Source organism: Centroberyx gerrardi, chromosome 6 (genome assembly GCF_048128805.1).
Source record: "Centroberyx gerrardi isolate f3 chromosome 6, fCenGer3.hap1.cur.20231027, whole genome shotgun sequence".
Classification (NCBI taxonomy): domain Eukaryota; kingdom Metazoa; phylum Chordata; class Actinopteri; order Beryciformes; family Berycidae; genus Centroberyx; species Centroberyx gerrardi.
Window position 1 is genome coordinate 33724042 of NC_136002.1, and position 20000 is coordinate 33744041.

At 45.1% G+C, this 20000-nt stretch overlaps 2 protein-coding genes across 2 annotated transcripts in view; both read left to right on the plus strand.

Moving 5' to 3' along the window:
* rnpepl1 (arginyl aminopeptidase like 1) overlaps positions 1 to 4523 on the plus strand; it is a 13174-nt gene extending 8651 nt beyond the window's left edge. Inside the window, 6 exon segments of the mRNA XM_071900555.2 lie at positions 259 to 371; positions 796 to 904; positions 2445 to 2479; positions 2481 to 2673; positions 3657 to 3799; positions 3932 to 4523. Coding sequence (XP_071756656.2) covers positions 259 to 371; positions 796 to 904; positions 2445 to 2479; positions 2481 to 2673; positions 3657 to 3799; positions 3932 to 4219 — 881 coding nt within the window. The 3' untranslated portion in view covers positions 4220 to 4523.
* A 6301-nt stretch (positions 4524 to 10824) lies between these two features.
* dvl3b (dishevelled segment polarity protein 3b) overlaps positions 10825 to 20000 on the plus strand; it is a 24637-nt gene continuing 15461 nt past the window's right edge. The window contains exons 1-5 of the mRNA XM_071900557.2: positions 10825 to 10985; positions 17258 to 17327; positions 18229 to 18374; positions 19506 to 19645; positions 19926 to 20000. The exon at positions 19926 to 20000 is cut by the window's right edge and continues 76 nt beyond it. Of these exons, the coding sequence (XP_071756658.2) occupies positions 10825 to 10985; positions 17258 to 17327; positions 18229 to 18374; positions 19506 to 19645; positions 19926 to 20000 (592 nt within the window). The remainder of the gene's footprint in view (positions 10986 to 17257; positions 17328 to 18228; positions 18375 to 19505; positions 19646 to 19925) is intronic.

A 20000-nucleotide genomic window follows, 5' to 3' on the forward strand; every position in this document is an offset into this window, starting at 1 on the left:
CCCTCCTCTCCTCTCCTCTCCTCTCCTCTCTCCTCTCTCCTCTCCTCTCCTCTCCTCCTCTCCTCTCCTCTCCCCTCCTCTCCTCTCCTCTCCTCTCCTCTCCTCTCCCCTCCTCTCCTCTCCTCTCCTCCTCTCCCCTCCTCTCCTCTCCTCTCCTCTCCTCTCCTCTCTCCTCTCTCCTCTCCTCTCCTCTCCTCCTCTCCTCTCCTCTCCCCTCCTCTCCTCTCCTCTCCTCTCCTCTCCTCTCCCCTCCTCCAGGAGTTAATCCCAGCACTCTGATGAATCTCTTCACCTATGAGAAGGGTTTCTGTTTTGTCTCCTACCTCTCTCAGCTCTGTGGAGACGTCAAACGCTTCGACAGCTTCCTCAGGGTGGGCACACACACACACACACATACACACACACACACACACACACACACACACACACACATACACACACACACACACACACACACACACACACTACTTCTATTAGCCTCTACTTCCATCAGAGTATGGAGGCTTGGTTTCAGACTGTCAGGAAAGTTGCATACTGCAGTGTTGAACCATCAAGTACGCAAAATGACAACAAGGACACGACTTGAAAACAGAACAGTAACATACAGAATCAGTAGTCACAGTTAGTAACATGAAGACAAATACAGGAAGCTGAACACAGTGTAAACCCTCCCACATTTGATGACATCTTAAAGTGACAGCCAATAGGACGGTCCTGTGTACAAGGCTCGCTGCGTTCTGCCTCCTACATGGGATGGCCCGAGTAACAATAGTGTGTGTGTGTGTGTGTGTCCAGGCTTACATCTCAGAGTTTAAGTTCAGCAGTGTGGTGGCTCAGGATCTGATCGACTACTTCCTGGGTTACTTCCCCGAGCTGAAGGACGCCGCCGTCGCCCAGAGAGAGGGTGAGGAGCTGTGTGCTCGTTTTATCATTAGTTAACCAAGTTTCCAGTGATAGAAGCTTTCAGCTGTTGAATAAGAACAATTCAGCAGGTGAGGATAGACACTGACACATCTTGGTTATGGAATAGTCAATTAGGTCATGGAAAAGTTGGGGCAAAGTCATGGAAAAAGTAATGGGAAAAGCCAGGGAAAGAGTCTTGGAAAAGTCGTGGAAAAGTCAGGGGAAAGCCAGGGAAAAGTCAGGGGAAAGCTGAGGAAAAGTTGGGGAAAAGCCAGGGCAAAGTTAGGGGAAATGTTGTGGAAAAGTCAGGGGGAAAGTCAGGGAAAAAATTGTGGAAAGTCGGGAAAAGGTTGTGGAAAAGTCAGGGGAAAGGCCAGGGAAAAGTTGTGGAAAAGCCAAGGGGAAAGTCGTGGAAAAGTCAGGGAAAGTTCAAGGGAAAGTCATGGGAAAAGTCATCGAAAAGCCAGGGGAAAAGCCAGGGAAAAGCCAGGGAAAAAGTCGTGGAAAAGTCAGGGGAAAAGTCGGGGAAAGGTCGTGGAAAAGTCAGGGGAAAAGTTGTGGAAAAGTCACAGGAAAAGTTGTGGAAAAGTCGTTGAAAGGTCGTAGAAAAGTCAGGGGAAAGGCCAGGGAAAAGCCATGGAGAAGCCAGGGAAAAAAAGGGGGAAAAGTCATAGAAAAGTCAGGGGAAAGGCCGGGAAAAGTCATGGAAAAGTCATGGAAAATTCAAGGGAAAGTCATGGGAAAGGTCAGGGGAAAGACCTGGGCAAAGAAAGGGGGGAAAGTTGTGGAAAAGTCAGGGGAAAGCCACAGAAAAGTCAGGGGATAAGTTGTAGAAAAGTCATGGGAAAGCAAGGGGAAAAGTCAGGGGAAAGCCAGGGGAAAAGTCAGGGGAAAGGCCGGGGAAAAGCCAGGGGAAAAATCATGGAAAATTCAAGGGAAAGTCATGGGAAAGGTCATGGGAAAGCCAGGGAAAGGTTGTGGAAAAGCCAGGGCAAAGAAAGGGGGAAAAGTCATGCAAAAGCCAAGGAAAATCAGGGGAAACGTTGTGGAAAAGCCAGGGGAAAGCCAGGGGAAAAGTCGTGGAAAAGCCAGGGGAAAAGTCAGGGAAAGCCAGGGGAAAAGTCAGGGGAAAGCCAGGGGACAAGTCAGGGGAAAGCCAGGGGAAAAGTCAGGGGAAAGCCAGGGGAAAAGTCAGGGAAAAGTCAGGGGAAAAGTCAGGGGAAAAGTCAGGGGAAAGTCAGGGGAAAGCCAGGGGAAAAGTCAGGGAAAAGTCAGGGGAAAAGCCAGGGGAAAAGTCAGGGGAAAAGTCAGGGAAAAGTCAGGGGAAAAGTCAGGGGAAAGCCAGGGGAAAAGTCGGCCCAGAACTGACTAATAGAAGAGTTAATCTCCAAAAGGCGATATACTGTATCTATCTATAAGAAAAATCATACCTTTGTCACTGTAAAATCTAGAGGATCCAGGCGGTAAAAGTGCCTCCTTTCTGACCTGAAGGCAGTGTGATAGGACGGGGGCGGTGACATCACTTCCTGTGTGTCCCTCAGGTCTGGAGTTCGAGCGCTGGCTGAACGGGTGCGGCCCCCCCCCTCTGCGAGCCCGACCTGTCAGCGGGCGGCGCTCTGACCCAACCCGTCCAGGAGCTGTGTGAGCTGTGGGCGGGCAGTGACCCCCCCGACCCCCAGGCCCTGGCGACCTTTGACCTCTCCTCCTGGAGCACCTTCCAGACCGTTCTGTTCCTGGACCGAATGCTGGACCGCTCACCGCTGGCACACGGTACACAGTACTACTACTAACACTGATACTACTACTGCTACTAATACTTGTTGATGACAAACATGGCGTCCCCCACAAATTATGCTGTGTCTGTCTGGACCAATCAGGACTCAGTATGTCTCCTTGTTTTGACCTGTAATGGCAGTGCCCCCCTTGGGCCAATCAGTGTTTTAAAATGCGGAGATGCATCATTCCCCCAAATTTCGAAATCTGACCAGTGGAGATATTGCATGACACATGGACAAACAAGTAAAGAAACATTGTAGCGCCCCCTGAGGCCAATTAAGTGCCATTTAAAAAAATGCCAGAACGGAGCAATGACACACATCGTTCCTTTAAGTTTTGATAAAATCTGATCAGAAAATGACAGAATATGCTTGGGCAATATCCAAAATGTAATAACGTGATGCTGTCACGATATATGATATTATCATGGAGGGAGGGGTCGGAGACTCTTTTTTTTTTTTTGATGTTTTACTTTATTTCTTTGAAATTACATCAACTTTCTAGGCTATTGTTAATGGCTGTAAGCTGTAGCTGAATTTCTCACCTCTGTCTACCTGTCTGCCTGTCTGTCTGTCTGTCTGTCTGTCTACCTGTCTGTCTGTCTGTCTGTCTACCTGTCTGTCTGCCTGTCTGTCTGTCTACCTGTCTGTCTGTCTGTCTGTCTACCTGTCTGTCTGTCTACCTGTCTGTCTGTCTGTCTGTCTACCTGTCTGTCTGTCTGTCTGTCTGTCTACCTGTCTGTCTGTCTGTCTACCTGTCTGCCTGTCTGTCTGTCTGTCTGTCTACCTGTCTGTCTGTCTGTCTACCTGTCTGTCTACCTGTCTGTCTGTCTACCTGTCTGTCTGTCTGTCTGTCTACCTGTCTGTCTGTCTACCTGTCTGTCTGTCTGTCTGTCTGTCTACCTGTCTGTCTGTCTGTCTACCTGTCTGTCTGTCTGTCTACCTGTCTGTCTGTCTGTCTACCTGTCTGTCTGTCAGAGGTGATGGTCAGCCTGTCTAGCTGCTACTCCTCTCTGTTTGACGGTCTGAACGCTGAGGTTCAGATCCGCTGGCTGCAGATGGTGGTCAGGAACTCCTTCTACCCCGACCTGCCCCGGGTCCGAGCCTTCCTGCACAAACATGTGAGACCACGCCCACATCCTGCACAGGCCACGCCCACACCCTGCACAGGCCACACCCACATCCTGCTACTACTACTACTACCACATGGATCCTGTTTATGAGTTTTAATATTTCTGTATTTCCTTCTCTAGACGTCCAGGATGTACACGGTGCCGCTGTACGAGGACCTGGTTGCCGGGGTGATGAAGTGCGTTGCCGTGGAGATTTTCTACCAGACTCAGAGCCGACTCCACCCCAACCTCAGACGAACCTTACAGCAGATCCTCTTCCAAACGAGCGCCGTGGCCGGCAATCAGAACAGCCCCGCCCTCTCGTTAATCCCCCCCTCCCCCTCCCCCTCCCCCTCCCCGCAGCCCCCCCAGCCCGGCTCTGGTACGACCGCTGCTATTGCGCTGCGGGACGTCAACGTTTCAGCCTGACGTCGACCCCCGGCTTCCTGTCACATGACGCTGGATTCGGGCTGCCGTCGGTCGGTCGTTACCCAGCAGCCATTTCAGTCGGAGATCGGACTCCGCTCTGAAAATCTGCTCGGCCGGTGAAGTGGCGAAAATGTCGGGCGAACTTTGTTGTTGGCGGATGGCTGAAGTAGGTTGTTGCCGTGGTGATGGGGCGACTGACCTGCCAACAGACTCTGAATTACAGACACTGACTGTTTTAACACTGTGAGGAAAACTCCAAACTACGACGACGGAAAGTTTCACTCCAAGGTTTCTTGAACTTCGGGGGGGGGGGGGGGGGGGGGGGTTGTGGAGATGGTGGGGGTCGGGGGTCAGCTATGCTAGATGACTGTTAGTTTTTCGGGATGAGAGTCAGGGTAGGGTGCAGTCAGGAAGTTAGTGTTGTCTACAAGAAACCTACCAGGCTGCCTGAGGGGTTCCAGGGGTCCTTGAGGGGGTTCCAGGGGTCCTTGATGGGGTTCCAGGGGTCCTTGAGGGGGTTCCAGGGGTCCTTGATGGGGTTCCAGGGGTCCTTGAGGGGGTTCCAGGGGTCCTTGAGGGGGTTCCAGGGGTCCTTGATGGGGTTCCAGGGGTCCTTGAGGGGGTTCCAGGCAGGACCAGCTAGGCTCTGACGGAAGAGTCCTCTCTGTTCTAAAATCTATTTTGTTTGGTAAAATATTGATTGTTGAACTTTGGGATCCACCATCAGTCTTCAGACAGATTGGAAGCTTGTCACTTTTTAACAGATAGTCTGTTAGTTTGTCCAAAGCAGAGAAGACCTTCTGTGTGCTGCTGCCTTCACTGACCTGGAACACAGGAGCTTAGTGAGCGGAGTAGAAACAGCAGGCGGTGAGCAGGGGGACAGAGGGACAGGGGGACAGAGGGACGGGGGGGACGAAAACTCGGGACACCTCAACTGTCGCTGGACGTTACGGGACGGGTCCACCGCACCGCTTGGCATCCCCGATTTAAATTAGACCTGGCTGCGGAGGATGGCTATGAGTTGAGGTAGAAGCAGGTGATGTTAACACCGCTAATGCTGAGAGAAGAGCTGAGCAGGGTTTCTAAAACTACGGGTCAGGGCCCTACGTGGGTCCGGTGCGTCTCCACAGGACGAGAGAGTTTTTAAATCTGGATTTCAGAGTGAGAAACATGACTTAATCCAGTCAGCAGGCTGGGGAGGTTTAAGAGAGTTTATTATAGAATTTAAACTGATATCTTGAAATTTTAAATTTTATTTTGTTGGTTTTCTTCAACAGGAGCTTGTCACATGATGAGAAAGTTTCAATATTTTTCCTTCAGCTGGCCTAAAACTGGCTTATCATTCAAAGAGACCGTTGGTTTTTCAGCAGACACATTTTTGTCAGAAATTGAACCTGATCTATTGAAACAAATTGGTAATGCTAGCTACAAGCTAACCATTTAGCCTGCAGCCGGAATTAGCCGTTGATTTCAACAAGGAATGCTATCAGTGCTAATCCTGCAGTGCCAATACGGATCATTTTCCACCGCAACGTGAGAAGTGACGGGAGACAAAAACTAACGGACTAACCAACCCTACCTCCATCCTGACACTCGCTCCACTTCTGACAAGGAAATGTTTTCATTTCCATAACTCAGCACTCAGTCCTGAACCTTCAGCAGCAGACTGGCTCAGTCTGGCTGAGTCCGGCTCAGTCCGGCTCAGTCCGGTTCAGTCTGACTCAGTCCAGCTCAGTCTGGTTCAGTCTGACTCAGTCTGGTTCAGTCTGACTCAGTCTGGTTCAGTCTGGTTCAGTCTGACTCAGTCTGGTTCAGTCTGACTCAGTCTGGCTGAGTCTGGCTCAGTCCGGCTCAGTCCGGTTCAGTCCGGTTCAGTCCGGCTCAGTCCGGCTCAGTCCGGCTCAGTCTGGTTCAGTCTGACTCAGTCCGGCTCAGTCTGGTTCAGTCCGGTTCAGTCTGACTCAGTCCAGCTCAGTCTGGTTCAGTCTGGTTCAGTCCGGCTCAGTCTGGTTCAGTCTGGTTCAGTCCGGCTCAGTCTGGTTCAGTCTGGTTCAGTCTGGTTCAGTCCGGCTCAGTCTGGTTCAGTCTGGTTCAGTCCGGTTCAGTCCGGCTCAGTCCGGTTCAGTCCGGCTCAGTCTGGTTCAGTCCGGCTCAGTCTGGTTCAGTCCGGTTCAGTCTGGTTCAGTCCGGCTCAGTCCGGTTCAGTCTGGTTCAGTCCGGCTCAGTCTGGTTCAGTCCGGCTCAGTCTGGTTCAGTCCGGTTCAGTCTGGTTCAGTCCGGCTCAGTCCGGTTCAGTCTGGTTCAGTCCGGCTCAGTCTGGTTCAGTCCGGCTCAGTCTGGTTCAGTCCGGCTCAGTCTGGTTCAGTCTGGTTCAGTCCGGCTCAGTCTGGTTCAGTCTGGTTCAGTCCGGCTCAGTCTGACTGAAGCTCTGCTGCTGTGAAGCTGATGAAGGACTGATGACTGATCAATCATGTCTCAATGCTTCTTTCACATGATTATTTATGGAATATTCCTTCAGAGCAATAATCCTCCATGTGAGGCGCAGGGAGAACCGACCAGCCTACATCCACCTCAGTGGCCTTATGCTGCGTTCAGGGAACCTGGGAGCTGGGAGTCTTCTGAGCGCCGAGCCGGAGGGAAACGGGGAGAGTTTCTCTTTAAATCATTTCAATTATTAGACAGACTTCCACTGACAAAACAGACAGACCATAGAAACAACAAAACTGTCGCCTCTCTCTGAGTCACCTGACACGGGAAGCTCCTTCTCTGGCAGGAGGGGACGATGATGTCACGATGATGTCACGATGATGTCACCAGAGTCTGAACTGGGGTTAATTGTTAGACTGATATCTGGGGCCGACATCGTCCTTTTATTCAACTGATCTGCTCCAGTCTGATCTGACGATATGATGCAGTTTGATTCCATATTGATTGTAGAACTGATCAATAATCTATGGGAAGAGCTGAACCTGAACTGATTCTAATGAGACATCAAGTCTCCATCGACGTATTTAATTAGAACTGATCATCAGTCTGGTTTCAGTGGAGAGTTTTAGTGTCCCATGATGCTCTAAATGTTTCAGAGGATTTTCCACTCTGACAAGAACTGTCCTCTCAAGTGTGACGTCATTCTCCAGCCCAAATAAGGGATTGTGGCTCCGCCCCCTTTCAGTCTAATGTGAAAATGAATAAAGGATTAAAATGATCTAAATGCCCTTTAACTCCATCCAACACTAATATTGACTGTTTCTGCATTTCTGTATCAGTTGAGCTGATTTTGATGAAAAGTAGAAAACCTCCACCACACTGAGTTTAACATTCAGCGTTTCATGACAACAACATCCACACTATGACTGTTAGATACGTTTTTTTTTTTTAATTCAGAAACGTGTTAAAATATGTAATAACTTCATGTGTCATTTCTACTGACATCATTTCACCAGTTTAACAACAGAAAGACAAACAGGCAAACAGGATCCAGAAATGACGACACACTTGAGAAGACTGTAAAGTTCTGGAGAAACACTGAATGCTGGGAACTTTATCTTTTTACATTTTGGGCATGAAAATTGTCAAATTTAAAGATATTAAATATCTGCTGTCGGCAGCTTCGATCCAAAACGATGTGTATCAAACCCACATCTGTCTCCTCCTGTCATGACATCACTGTCCTCTCCTCGGCTCAGAAGCGGCCCAGTTTCCCAGCTGTTCCTGAACGCCTCTTCACAGCAGGTTTCTTCTGAATGTCTGACAGATAATAAAGACCTGAAATTACACAGTGTTTGTCTTCACTGACACAGAGGGGCCCAATGTGGGGTCCTGGGGCTTCCAGAGGTCCTGGAGGGGTTCCAGAGGTCTTTAAGGGGGTTCCAGGGGTCTTTAAGGGGGTTTCAGGGATTCTTGAGGGGGTTCCAGGGGTCTTTAAGGGGGTTCCAGAGGTCTTTAAGGGGGTTCCAGGGGTCTTTAAGGGGGTTCCAGAGGTCTTTAAGGGGGTTCCAGGGGTCTTTAAGGGGGTTTCAGGGATTCTTGAGGGATTCCAGGGGTCTTTCAGGAGGTTCCAGGGGTCTTTAAGGGGGTTTCAGGGGTTCTTGAGGGATTCCAGGGGTCTTTCAGGAGGTTCCAGGGGTCTTTAAGGGGTTCCAACAGAAAAGCATTGATTTGCACCATTTTCCCTGATGCTTCTGAGTCACACTGAGACTCAACTGTTCTGCACATGAAGAGGTGAACCAGCTGACAGCAGGGGGCGCTCCGCCCACACAACACACACTCTACACAGCGCAGACACACTGTACTTAAAGAAAAAAGGTTTTGTCAGAACCAGCAGTGAAGATAAAAAACTTGAAGCAGTTCCAGACACACAGTCATTTAAAGATCTGAGTGTTTTATTAATCTTCTACTGTTTTTATTCATGTTTCATGTTGCTTCTACTCTGTTTGTCTTTCTGCTGCTGAATCCTCTGCCTGTCTGCTGTCAGCTGATCTCCCCCAGGATCAATACAGTTTCATCTGAACTTTATTGATTCTGAAGCAGCGCACAGTAACAGGACTGATCCTGAGTCTGAACTGCTGATCACTGTCTTTATACTGAATACATTCAGCACCGAACGATCCATGCTGACTGCTGCTCTCTGATCCGCTCACTGTGAATGCAACATTAAAAAATACTAAACTAGAACTGGAAGTAAAAACTAAAGTAAAACTACCAAAGCCAAACTGGAAACCAACTAAAACTAAACTGACATTAAAATCAAATTGAAAAGTATAAAATAAAAACTAAATGACAGCAGACACTTGTAACTTGTAACTTCAAAGCTCATGTGAGTTTGGACACATGTTGGTTTCATATGTGAACATGTGAAGATTCACACGTCACCTGTCAGTTTTCTCTTTGCATGTGAAATTCAGTTTTTACATGTGAAACAAACGTAACAGCAGGTGAAAACATGAAACAGACGTTCACAAGTAAAAACACTGTGACGTCACAATACGACATGAAAACAACTTTGTGTGTGTGTGTGTGTGTGTGTGTGTGTGTGTGTCAGGTGAGCAGCATGTTTAACAGCCTGTTCCTCCTGACTGACAGCTGGAAGGGTTTTGTGTTTAAATCTTCGAGTATGATAAGATTACATTTATTAATTTCCCCACAGGGATCAATAAACTTTAATTTTACTTTATTTTATTCCATTTTATTTTAATAGTGACAATTTTTCGCTTTTATTTTGAAGGCAAAATCTTCACTTAATCTTAACTTCCGGTGTTTTCTTCCGATAAGACCCCCGAAGTATGTCCGCGTTTTCACTTCCGGTTTGCAGAATTCATTTCAAAATAAAAGCACAGAACTCAACACAGAAACAGGCGAGATGAAAATATATCCCAACTACATTTAATTTATTCTGAATTGAATCTGAGTGGATTGTCTGTCTGGAGAAAACATGAAAGTCACGTGACAAAATTCCGGCTTGTCATGAGGATTTTGACTTAGACAGAAAGGTCTGTGACTCAGTCTGTCTGGTGTTTGGTCTATATGGCTGTGAATATATAATGATAATAAACTTTATTTATATAGCACCTTTTTACACAAGTGCAAAGTACTTCACAAGTTAAAAGAAAATAAAAAAAATACATAAATATAAATATATACAAAGTGCGACAAAAGAATCAAAAGAACAAAAAGCAGAAAACAAGAATCTAATTAAAAGCTGAAGTAAAGAGTGAGTTTCATTTGGTGTTAAAACAGGAAACAGAACTCACAGATGTATTTCTTTAGACAGCTGCTGTGGACTTAAAAAAAAAAAGTATTTTCATTTAACACAGATTATAAAATATTATGGATGAGGTGAATTCTCCCTTATTGATTTCCCTGATTCAATCTAAACCAAAGAAGAAAAACAGAGTGCTACAAAAATGGTCCACAGAGTCAAAACAGGAGCTCTTTGGTTCGGGGCATTCAACTGAATGAAACAAAAGCCCAAGGCACTCTGTGGTTGAGCTCCCTGATGAAGGCCGATGCCGAAACGTGTTGGGGTTTTGTAAGTGTGTTCAATCTAAACCAGTTGGATTGTTGAACGGACATTTTGTGCTGCAGCTCAACAGGAAGATGATTCTGATATTTTCTACATCCGGGCTACACTTTATTTTCTCGTTACTTTGGCACTATGCATTACTTGAAATGAATCAAAAACTGGCCCAGTTGTTTTACTCCGGTATTACTCAGTAATCCGTTTTACCCAATTCAAGTTTCATTTTACCTCAGGAAAACGTTCGTCATCGGGACTTTTATTTTGAAAGGGCTGACAGGAAGCTTGGTGTAACTGTGTGTGTAGCTTGACGGTGGTGTGGTGTCCGGAGGAGACAGACGGCATCCTCATCCTCATCCAGCAGGACTGTCTGCCAGCTGGAGAGAGAGACAGGCAGGCAGGCAGACAGGCAGGCAGACAGATAAACAGTCAGTCAGTCAGTCAGTCAGACAGTCAGTCAGACAGACAGACAGACAGACAGACAGACAGACAGACAGACAGACAGACAGACAGGTGTGGAGCTCCGGCCCCAGCAGCGGGGTGCTCGCAGCAGCAGGCCGGCTCTGGATGCTCGCGGCCCGGCCTGCTGATGGGGGAGACCCGGATCATCTACCACCTGGAGGACCAGGAAACCCCCTACCTGGTCCGGCTCAGCGTGCCCGCGCACCGCGTCACCCTGGCCGACTTCAAACACGTCCTCAACAAGCCGAACCACAAATTCTTCTTCAAGTCCATGGACGATGACTTCGGGTGAGCCGCGAGACCCTGATATTACTATTACAGTGTTATTATTATATCTCAATATATTAATTTTATTATTATATCTCAATATATTACTATTACAATATTATTATTATATATCAATATATTAATATTATTATTATATCTCAATATATTACTATTACAATATTATTATTATATCTCAATATATTAATATTATTATTATATCTCAATATATTAATATTATTATTATATCTCAATATATTACTATTACAATATTATTATTATATCTCAATACATTAATATTATTATTATATCTCAATATATTACTATTACAATATTATTATTATTAAATCTCAATATATTAATATTATTATTATATCTCAATATATTACTATTACAATGTTATTATTATATCTCAATATATTAATATTATTATTATATCTCAATATATTACTATTAGGCTACAATATTATTATTATATCTCAATATATTACTATTAGGCTACAATATTATTATTATATCTCAATATATTAATATTATTATTATATCTCAATATATTACTATTAGGCTACAATATTATTATTATATCTCAATATATTACTATTAGGCTACAATATTATTATTATATCTCAATATATTACTATTACAATATTATTATTATATCTCAATATATTAATATTATTATTATATCTCAATATATTACTATTACAATATTATTATTATATTTCAATATATTACTATTACAATATTATTATTATATTTCAATATATTAATATTATTACTATATCTCAATATATTACTATTACAATATTATTATTATAGCCTATATCATATATTATTACAATATTATTATTATATCTCAATATAATAATAATATTGTTAAAATATTGTGTCAATATATTAGTACTAAAATATTAAATGTATTACATGTCAATATATTACTATTAAATTATTATTATTATTAAATATTATTACATGTCAAGATGATACATTAATATTAAAATATTCTACTAATTAATTATTAATAATTCTTATAATAATTTAGTTCATTAATTAAAGGACTGATTGGACAGAACTGTGACAGGAATCCCATTTAGATTATATTCTCATCCCTCCATCATCATCCATCATCTAATATTCTTCATCATCATCATCATCTTCATCATCATCCCTCCACACACACACACACACACACACACACACACACACACACACACACACACTATTAAATCTCAAGTCTCAACAGAACTGAATAGATGGTTAGCAAGCATGGCCACGCCCCCGCCAGTGACGTCACAGCAGGTGTTCTACCTGTGACAGCTGATGGAAGATACCTGCTGTGACATCATGAACTGAACAGACGGTTCATTTCTGTCATCACATCAATTTCTCATCACTGATCCATCTGATTGATTTAGTGTTTAGATAATGTCAGCTTGTTAGCTAGCTAACCATAGCATCTGGTCAGCTAACATCACTGTCTTGTTGTTAACACATCTGATTAGCACACTAGCTAACGTAGCTAGTAGCAGCTAGCGTTAGCGTGTTCACATTAACAACAAGCTTTTTCAGCTGCTCTCAGTTTCTAGCTGCTTGGTGCAGATTTACACTTTGAACTAACAGACAATTCTCCATGTTCCTCCATCATGGAGACTCAGCTGGTTAAAATGTCTCCATGCTGCTGCTGGAAGAGACGCTGTCAGGACGTCCAGTCAGGCAGAAACAACAGCACCTGATAGAGAGAGAGAGAGAGAGAGAGAGAGAGAGAGAGAGAGAGAGAGAGAGAGAGAGAGACACACAGAGAGAGAGAGAGAGAGAGACAGAGAGAGACACACAGAGAGAGAGAGAGAGAGAGAGAGACACAGAGAGACAGAGACAGAGAGAGACACACAGAGAGAGATAGAGAGACAGAGACACACACACAGAGAGAGAGAGACACACACAGAGAGAGAGAGAGACACAGAGAGAGAGAGAGACAGAGAGACACACACACACACACACACACAGAGACAGAGAGACACACACACACAGAGAGAGAGAGACACACACACAGAGAGAGAGACAGAGACACACACAGAGAGACAGAGAGAGACACACACACAGAGAGAGACACACACAGAGAGAGAGAGAGAGAGAGAGAGAGACACACACACACACACACACACACACACACACACACAGAGAGAGAGAGACACACACACACACACACACACACACACACACAGACAGGTCTGTAGCTGTTCAGTGTTTGCTAGCTTCCAGCAGCCTGAGCTTGTTGCTCCAGTTTATATTTATATTAGTTATATTTTCATATTGAAGCTTCTGGCCTCTTCAGTTTTATTGGGGAACTGGTTTCACAGCAGTATTACATTCTAAACTACATGACATAAAACCAACTGACTGACAGATACAACAGACAGTCAGTCACCAACCAGGTCCACAATGTAAGCTAGTGTTAGCTAGTGTTAGCTAGTGTTAGCTAACGTTAGGAAGAACGTCAGAAGAAGAAGAAGAAGAACAGGACGACGTCTCGTTGCTGCAGCTGGGAATTCTTCATGTGTTTAACATCCAAATTCATTTTTATTTGTGAATATAAAGAGGAACTGAACCCCAAACCCACACCTGTGTGAAGCTAAAGCTCAAATCTAATGGTAAAAAGCAATGGCCATCTGCTATTGGCTGATCTTTGGAGCCATCTTTGGTACCTTCAGATTCAGGCTTTACACACATTTGAGATTGTTCAGTTCTCTTTAAAATCATTTCTAAACAACCTGCAGCAGATATTACTTGAATATAACGGATTTTTATAATGTTGGACTGTGTCGACACAGTGAGTGATGTCACAGCGTCCTGAAGGGTTTGGAAGCCAACAGATCGGGTTCATGATCGCCGCCATGTTGACATTTGGAGCCGGAGTGAAGCTGAGGGTCGACACAGAGCCGCAGCTCCGCCTGCTATTGGTCCGTACTCAACGACCTGTCAATTAGGAAAACAACACTGTTTCATAACTGCTATATCCCGTTAATGACGCAATTATTTTGAAAATCTCCATAAGGACACACATTACCAGGTCCGGCTCCGGGTCCGGGTCCGGCTCCGGCACCGGGTGCCGGTCCGGGTCCAGCTCCGGCTCCGGCTCCGGGTCCAGGGCCGGCTCCGGCTCCGGCTCCGGGTCCAGTCTGCTGTGACTCACCAGGAGACAGAGCAGCTCTGACATGACGTGACGCAGCATGACTGTGCAAGGTGATGATGCAGAGTGACAAACATCTTCATCATCAGCACTATCGCTGCTCATGCTAACTACCCAGCTCTTCTTCTTCTGCTGATTCCAAACAAACCGGAAACATAAAACGCATCACTTCCTGTGTGGCAGGAAAGAGCGACCAGACTCCGGCTGTTCAGAACAGACAGAGGAGAAGATTCATGAACTGATAGAGGCTGGATCACCGTTAGAGAGAGAGAGAGAGAGAGAGAGAGAGAGAGAGGGAGAGAGAGAGAGAGAGAGAGAGAGAGAGAGAGAGAGAGGGAGAGAGAGAGAGAGATTTATTTAGAAATGTTACAGGTTATTAGTTGAATATTGAAGCAGCAGAGAGAAATAACAGAGAGAGAGAGAGGGTGATGCATCATCACTCACACCATGCTGGTGAAACATTCAAGCCTTTTAATGCACACACACACACACACACACACACACACACACACACATGCTGCAGCGAGAGCTTTCATCAGAGGGAATATTAAAGAGCTTTTAGTTTTAACAGACACAAATAGTCTGTTACATAACATCACTGCTGTTCTCTGAGTCTCTCTCCCTCCCTCTCTCTCTCTGTGCCCCCCCCCCCCCGAGAGCTGTACACACACACACACACACACACACACACACACACACACACACACACACTCCTCTCTGCTTGGTTTTCAGGTCTTGTCTCTCTCTCTATATTTGCATACTGAATCTGGGAGTGTGAATGCATTAGAGAATGGTGTGTGTGTGTGTGTGTGTGTGTATTCTTTATGGATAGAGGCCCCTGGTAATCCTTCCCTTGACCCATCAGCCTGGTTGTGTGTCTCTGTGTGTGTGTGTGTGTGTGTATGTGTGTGGGGGTGGGATAATAAAAACGGCTCAAAACATCTGAGATTATCACACACACACACACACACACACACACACACACACACACACAGCATGCTAACAGCAGTTCCTTCTGACCTTCTGGATTCTGCTCATAAAAAATAGATAGATAGTAGTTTTAGTAGAAAAATAAATCAAGGTTCATTTCATTCACACAGCGGCCATCTTGGATTCAGATCACACTAAACCCGGAAGAGAGTGAAGATGGAAACAGGAAACTGAACCGCTGTTTGGATAAAAAATTTAAAATCTCAGCAGAATGAAGGTTGGATCTGATGGAGAGAAGATCCAACTGAACACTACAGCATCACAACAAGCTAATGTTAGCTAACAGCTAGCTTTATCTCTAAACCAACCAGGTCCATAATGTTAGCTAATGTTAGCAGTTAGCTAACAGCTAGCTTTATCTCCAAACCAAGCAGGTCCAGAATGTTAGCTAATGTTAGCAGTTAGCTAACAGCTAGCTTTATCCCCAAACCAACCAGGTCCATAATGTTAGCTAATGTTAGCAGTTAGCTAACAGCTAGCTTTATCCCCAAACCAACCAGGTCCAGAATGTTAGCTAATGTTAGCAGTTAGCTAACAGCTAGCTTTATCCCCAAACCAAGCAGGTCCATAATGTTAGCTAATGTTAGCAGTTAGCTAACAGCTAGCTTTATCCCCAAACCAAGCAGGTCCATAATGTTAGCTAATGTTAGCAGTTAGCTAACAGCTAGCTTTATCCCCAAACCAGCCAGGTCCATAATGTTAGCTAATGTTAGCAGTTAGCTAACAGCTAGCTTTATCCCCAAACCAACCAGGTCCAGAATGTTAGCTAATGTTAGCAGTTAGCTAACAGCTAGCTTTATCCCCAAACCAACCAGGTCCATAATGTTAGCTAATGTTAGCAGTTAGCTAACAGCTAGCTTTATCCCCAAACCAACCAGGTCCATAATGTTAGCTAATGTTAGCAGTTAGCTAACAGCTAGCTTTATCCCCAAACCAACCAGGTCCATAATGTTAGCTAATGTTAGCAGTTAGCTAACAGCTAGCTTTATCTCCAAACCAACCAGGTCCATAATGTTAGCTAATGTTAGCAGTTAGCTAACAGCTAGCTTTATCTCCAAACCAACCAGGTCCATAATGTTAGCTAATGTTAGCAGTTAGCTAACAGCTAGCTTTATCCCCAAACCAACCAGGTCCATAATGTTAGCTAATGTTAGCAGTTAGCTAACAGCTAGCTTTATCTCCAAACCAACCAGCTCATGTTTCTGTGCAGGAAACACACTGAAGTTACAGTTAACTTTATTCAAATGTTTATGTAAACTGGAAAATGAAAATGCAATCCGACAATCACATTTTCCACTTTTGCATTATTTGGGTCAAAATGAAAATTTAAATACAGTAATCCAGTTTGTGTTGGAATTTTAATCTACTAATATCCTCAATATTAAAATGTTAATGAAAAAGACTATGTGGTTAACAACATTCACGTTAATTTAATTTTGAAATGACCCTGTCAACAAGCTGTAAAGCCTCTATATATCCAACACACTGTGTGGTTACCATGGTAACCGGGGTCACAGGGGGTCATGGTGCTTTCTGGAAGTGGATGGGGGAGGGGGGCTTGCAGTGGAACGTGTCTGTTTCTGTGTGTGGTAGTGGTAGCTTTTATTAGTGCTTCGCAGTCATTTACAGACTGAAATTACACACCAATTTACATACATATAGTATATCAAAACAGCAGGGAGATAAAAATACATTTTCAATAATTGTGAAAGTAGTAGCATTTAATCTACAATGAAATGTAAACAGGGTAGTCAGGCCAGATCTAGTGCAAATCCTATGAAGGGATTCTGGAATGTAATATCAGTAGTCTGGGGAAAAGAAGGGAAGTGAGAGGAGTGAAACTGTGATGTGTGATGATGAGTCTTGTGAGGGAGGGGATCGGAGAACTGTAGTAACGACCTGGTCTGGCCAGCGGGTGTTAAGTTTGTGACCATTGCGGGTGGTACGTCCAGATATTTGTTCTCTAGATGGGGGGAGCCAGTCAAAGGAGTACACACACACAGTGTGTGTGTGTGTGTGTGTGTGTGTGGAATTGACTTAATTTACTGTGCTTCTCAGGTCTGAGAGATTATATCTAACGATCTCATTATTTTCTATTCTGTGTGTTCTGTGTTCTCAGGGTGGTTAAAGAGGAAATCTGTGATGACAACGCCAGGCTGCCATGTTTCAACGGACGAGTCATCTGCTGGGTCAGACACACACACACACACACACACACACACACACACACGCACAGATTAGCTAGCTAGGTTATCTATCTGCAGCAACAAGTGTGATAGCAGCACTAACACATTTGACAGATGAAGAGGACTTGAGCAGTCCCTGGCTGGCCGGCAGACTTCAGCTGCACTAGCAGGACGTCACCAGCAGGGGGCAGCGCCATGCAGCGCCATGCAGCGCCATGCAGCGCCATGCAGCGCCATGCAGCGCCATGTCTCTGTAACCAGCTGCAGAATCCAACAACACACCGGACAGTTTGACTCTTCACTGCAGGCAGAGGGGAAGCGTCGCTCCAGCATGTATCTTTCATCCTGACATAATCTCTATAACTTGATATATTCTCTCTGGTTATTCTCTCAAACTAGCCGACTTGACGAGCTGCCAAATCGGCCTGTAATATATGACTGCAAATTAGACAATCAAAAAAAAATCTATCATAGCACAGTCAGGCCCATTTAGATCAATATGAAGTCGAGAGTACCGCCTCCTTTTGCACTGCGGCTCCTGAAACCACGAGACCGACTGAGCCACTCTGCTGCCGTCTGCAGTCTGACTGTGTGTGTGTGTGTGTGTGTGTGTGTGTGTGTGTGTGTGTTTCAAGCTGTGAGCGTCTGATGCCTCCAGTCTGTTTCTGGCTTTAGCATCACAGCAGGCTACAGCTGGCTAGCTAGCCATGCTACCAGTCTGTCTTTATACCTGTTAGCATCACAAAGTTATTCACTCTAACATTTTACAGTCTGTTGATAGCAGGGACAGACAAAAATTTAAAGTAAATAACATTTAAACTATTTTATATAACATGTAAAAGTCAACATGCTAACATCATGCCAGCATAATAGCAACATACTGTATATCTCTCTCTCTCTCTAGCTGGTGTCAGCAGACAGCTGTCAATCAGACGGCGGGGGACCGGACAGCCAGGTTGAAGCCCCGCCTACAGACCAAGCCCCGCCCCCGGCCCCACCCCCTCTGGAGAGGACTGGAGGGATAGGAGACTCCAGACCGCCATCCTTCCAGTAAGTTCCTGAGTGTCTGAATCCAAATGTCCGGACTTGCAGACTTGCAGACTTTACGGCTCGCTCCCGTGAAGTCCAGGAGGGTTTAGGGCCGCCCACCGTCAAAATGTATCAGGTCTGTAAGGCTCCCATGTGGACTTTTGGGGCGCTCCATGCAGACTTCCAGCGAGTCCGCTATCTTGCAGACTTCTCTGGCGATATTTCCCATCATTCATTGCACGACAGCTGTAACACGTCAGCTGACACAAACAAAGGCAGATGTCAAACATGACGGGAAAACAGCCAAAGAGTGTTTTCCTGTGTGAGTTATTAACATCTACTGACATGATGAAGCAGATATTCAGCCAGCGTTGACTGTAATCAGCCTGTAACGGCCGACGGACTTCTCCGCTCTGCACCCTTCAGTGATCCATTGTTTAACGTTTATTTTGCGTCGGTGGTATCCACGGCAACGAGCGAGGGGAGAAGTCCCGTCCCATTCGCCCCTTGCATGCGGCCCCGCCCCCCTGAGCCCTGTGAACTCACGTAGACGCTGAGCTTCAGTCAACGTCAGCATACGTAAGACCAGAGACCACGAGTCTGCAGGCCGGACATTTGGATTGGACCCATGTCCATCTATAACTACTGCTGCTACGAATACTGTTACTACTACTACTACTACTACTGCTACTACTACTACTACTACTACTGTTACTACTACTACTACTACTACTACTACTACTACTGTTACTACTACTACTACTACTGTTACTACTACTACTACTACTACTGTTACTACTGTTACTACTACTACTGCTACTACTACTACTACTACTACTGCTACTACTACTACTACTACTACTGTTACTACTACTACTACTACTACTGTTACTACTACTACTACTACTACTGTTACTACTACTACTACTGTTACTACTACTACTACTACTACTACTACTACTACTACTGTGACTGCTACTGCTGCTGATTAGGATTAGGATATTATTTGCAGCCCTCTGCTTCCACCTGCTGGTGGGAATGAAGATTGCAGCTCTAAACTGAACTCTGCCTGTCTGTCAAGACTTCAAATGTCACTGACTCAAGACTCACTCTCTCTCTCTCTCTCTCTCTCTCTCTCTCTCTCTCTCTCAGTGCCAATGCTGTCGCTAGTCAGGACGACCTGGATGAGTCGGACCGCGAGTCGGTCGTTTCCCTACGGAGAGAGAGAGAGCGAGATAGAGAGGGAGAGAGGGAGAGAGAGAGGCTGCAGAGGACAGACATGAGCGACCACGGTAAGACAGAGAGAGAGAGAGAGAGAGGGAGGGAGAGAGAGAGGGAGGGAGAGAGAGAATGAAACAGGAAAATGCTCTCTGAAGAAAAAAGTTCTGATATGAAAATTCAAATATTTTATATGAAATCGTAGCTAATTTGCATATGTTAATAACAAAATAAATAAACTCCACAGAAGCTGTTTGTATTTTTGTCCATATTTAATATAAAACCTCCTTCTGATTGGAGTTTTGGAGAGGAGTTTTGTTTCAGTAGAGCAGTTCTGATTGGCTGTCCCTGCAGGCGAGCGCGTGAACGGACACGCCTCTCGACCGGTAGAGCAGAAGGGGGCGGGGCTAGCGGGCGGTGACAGCTCGT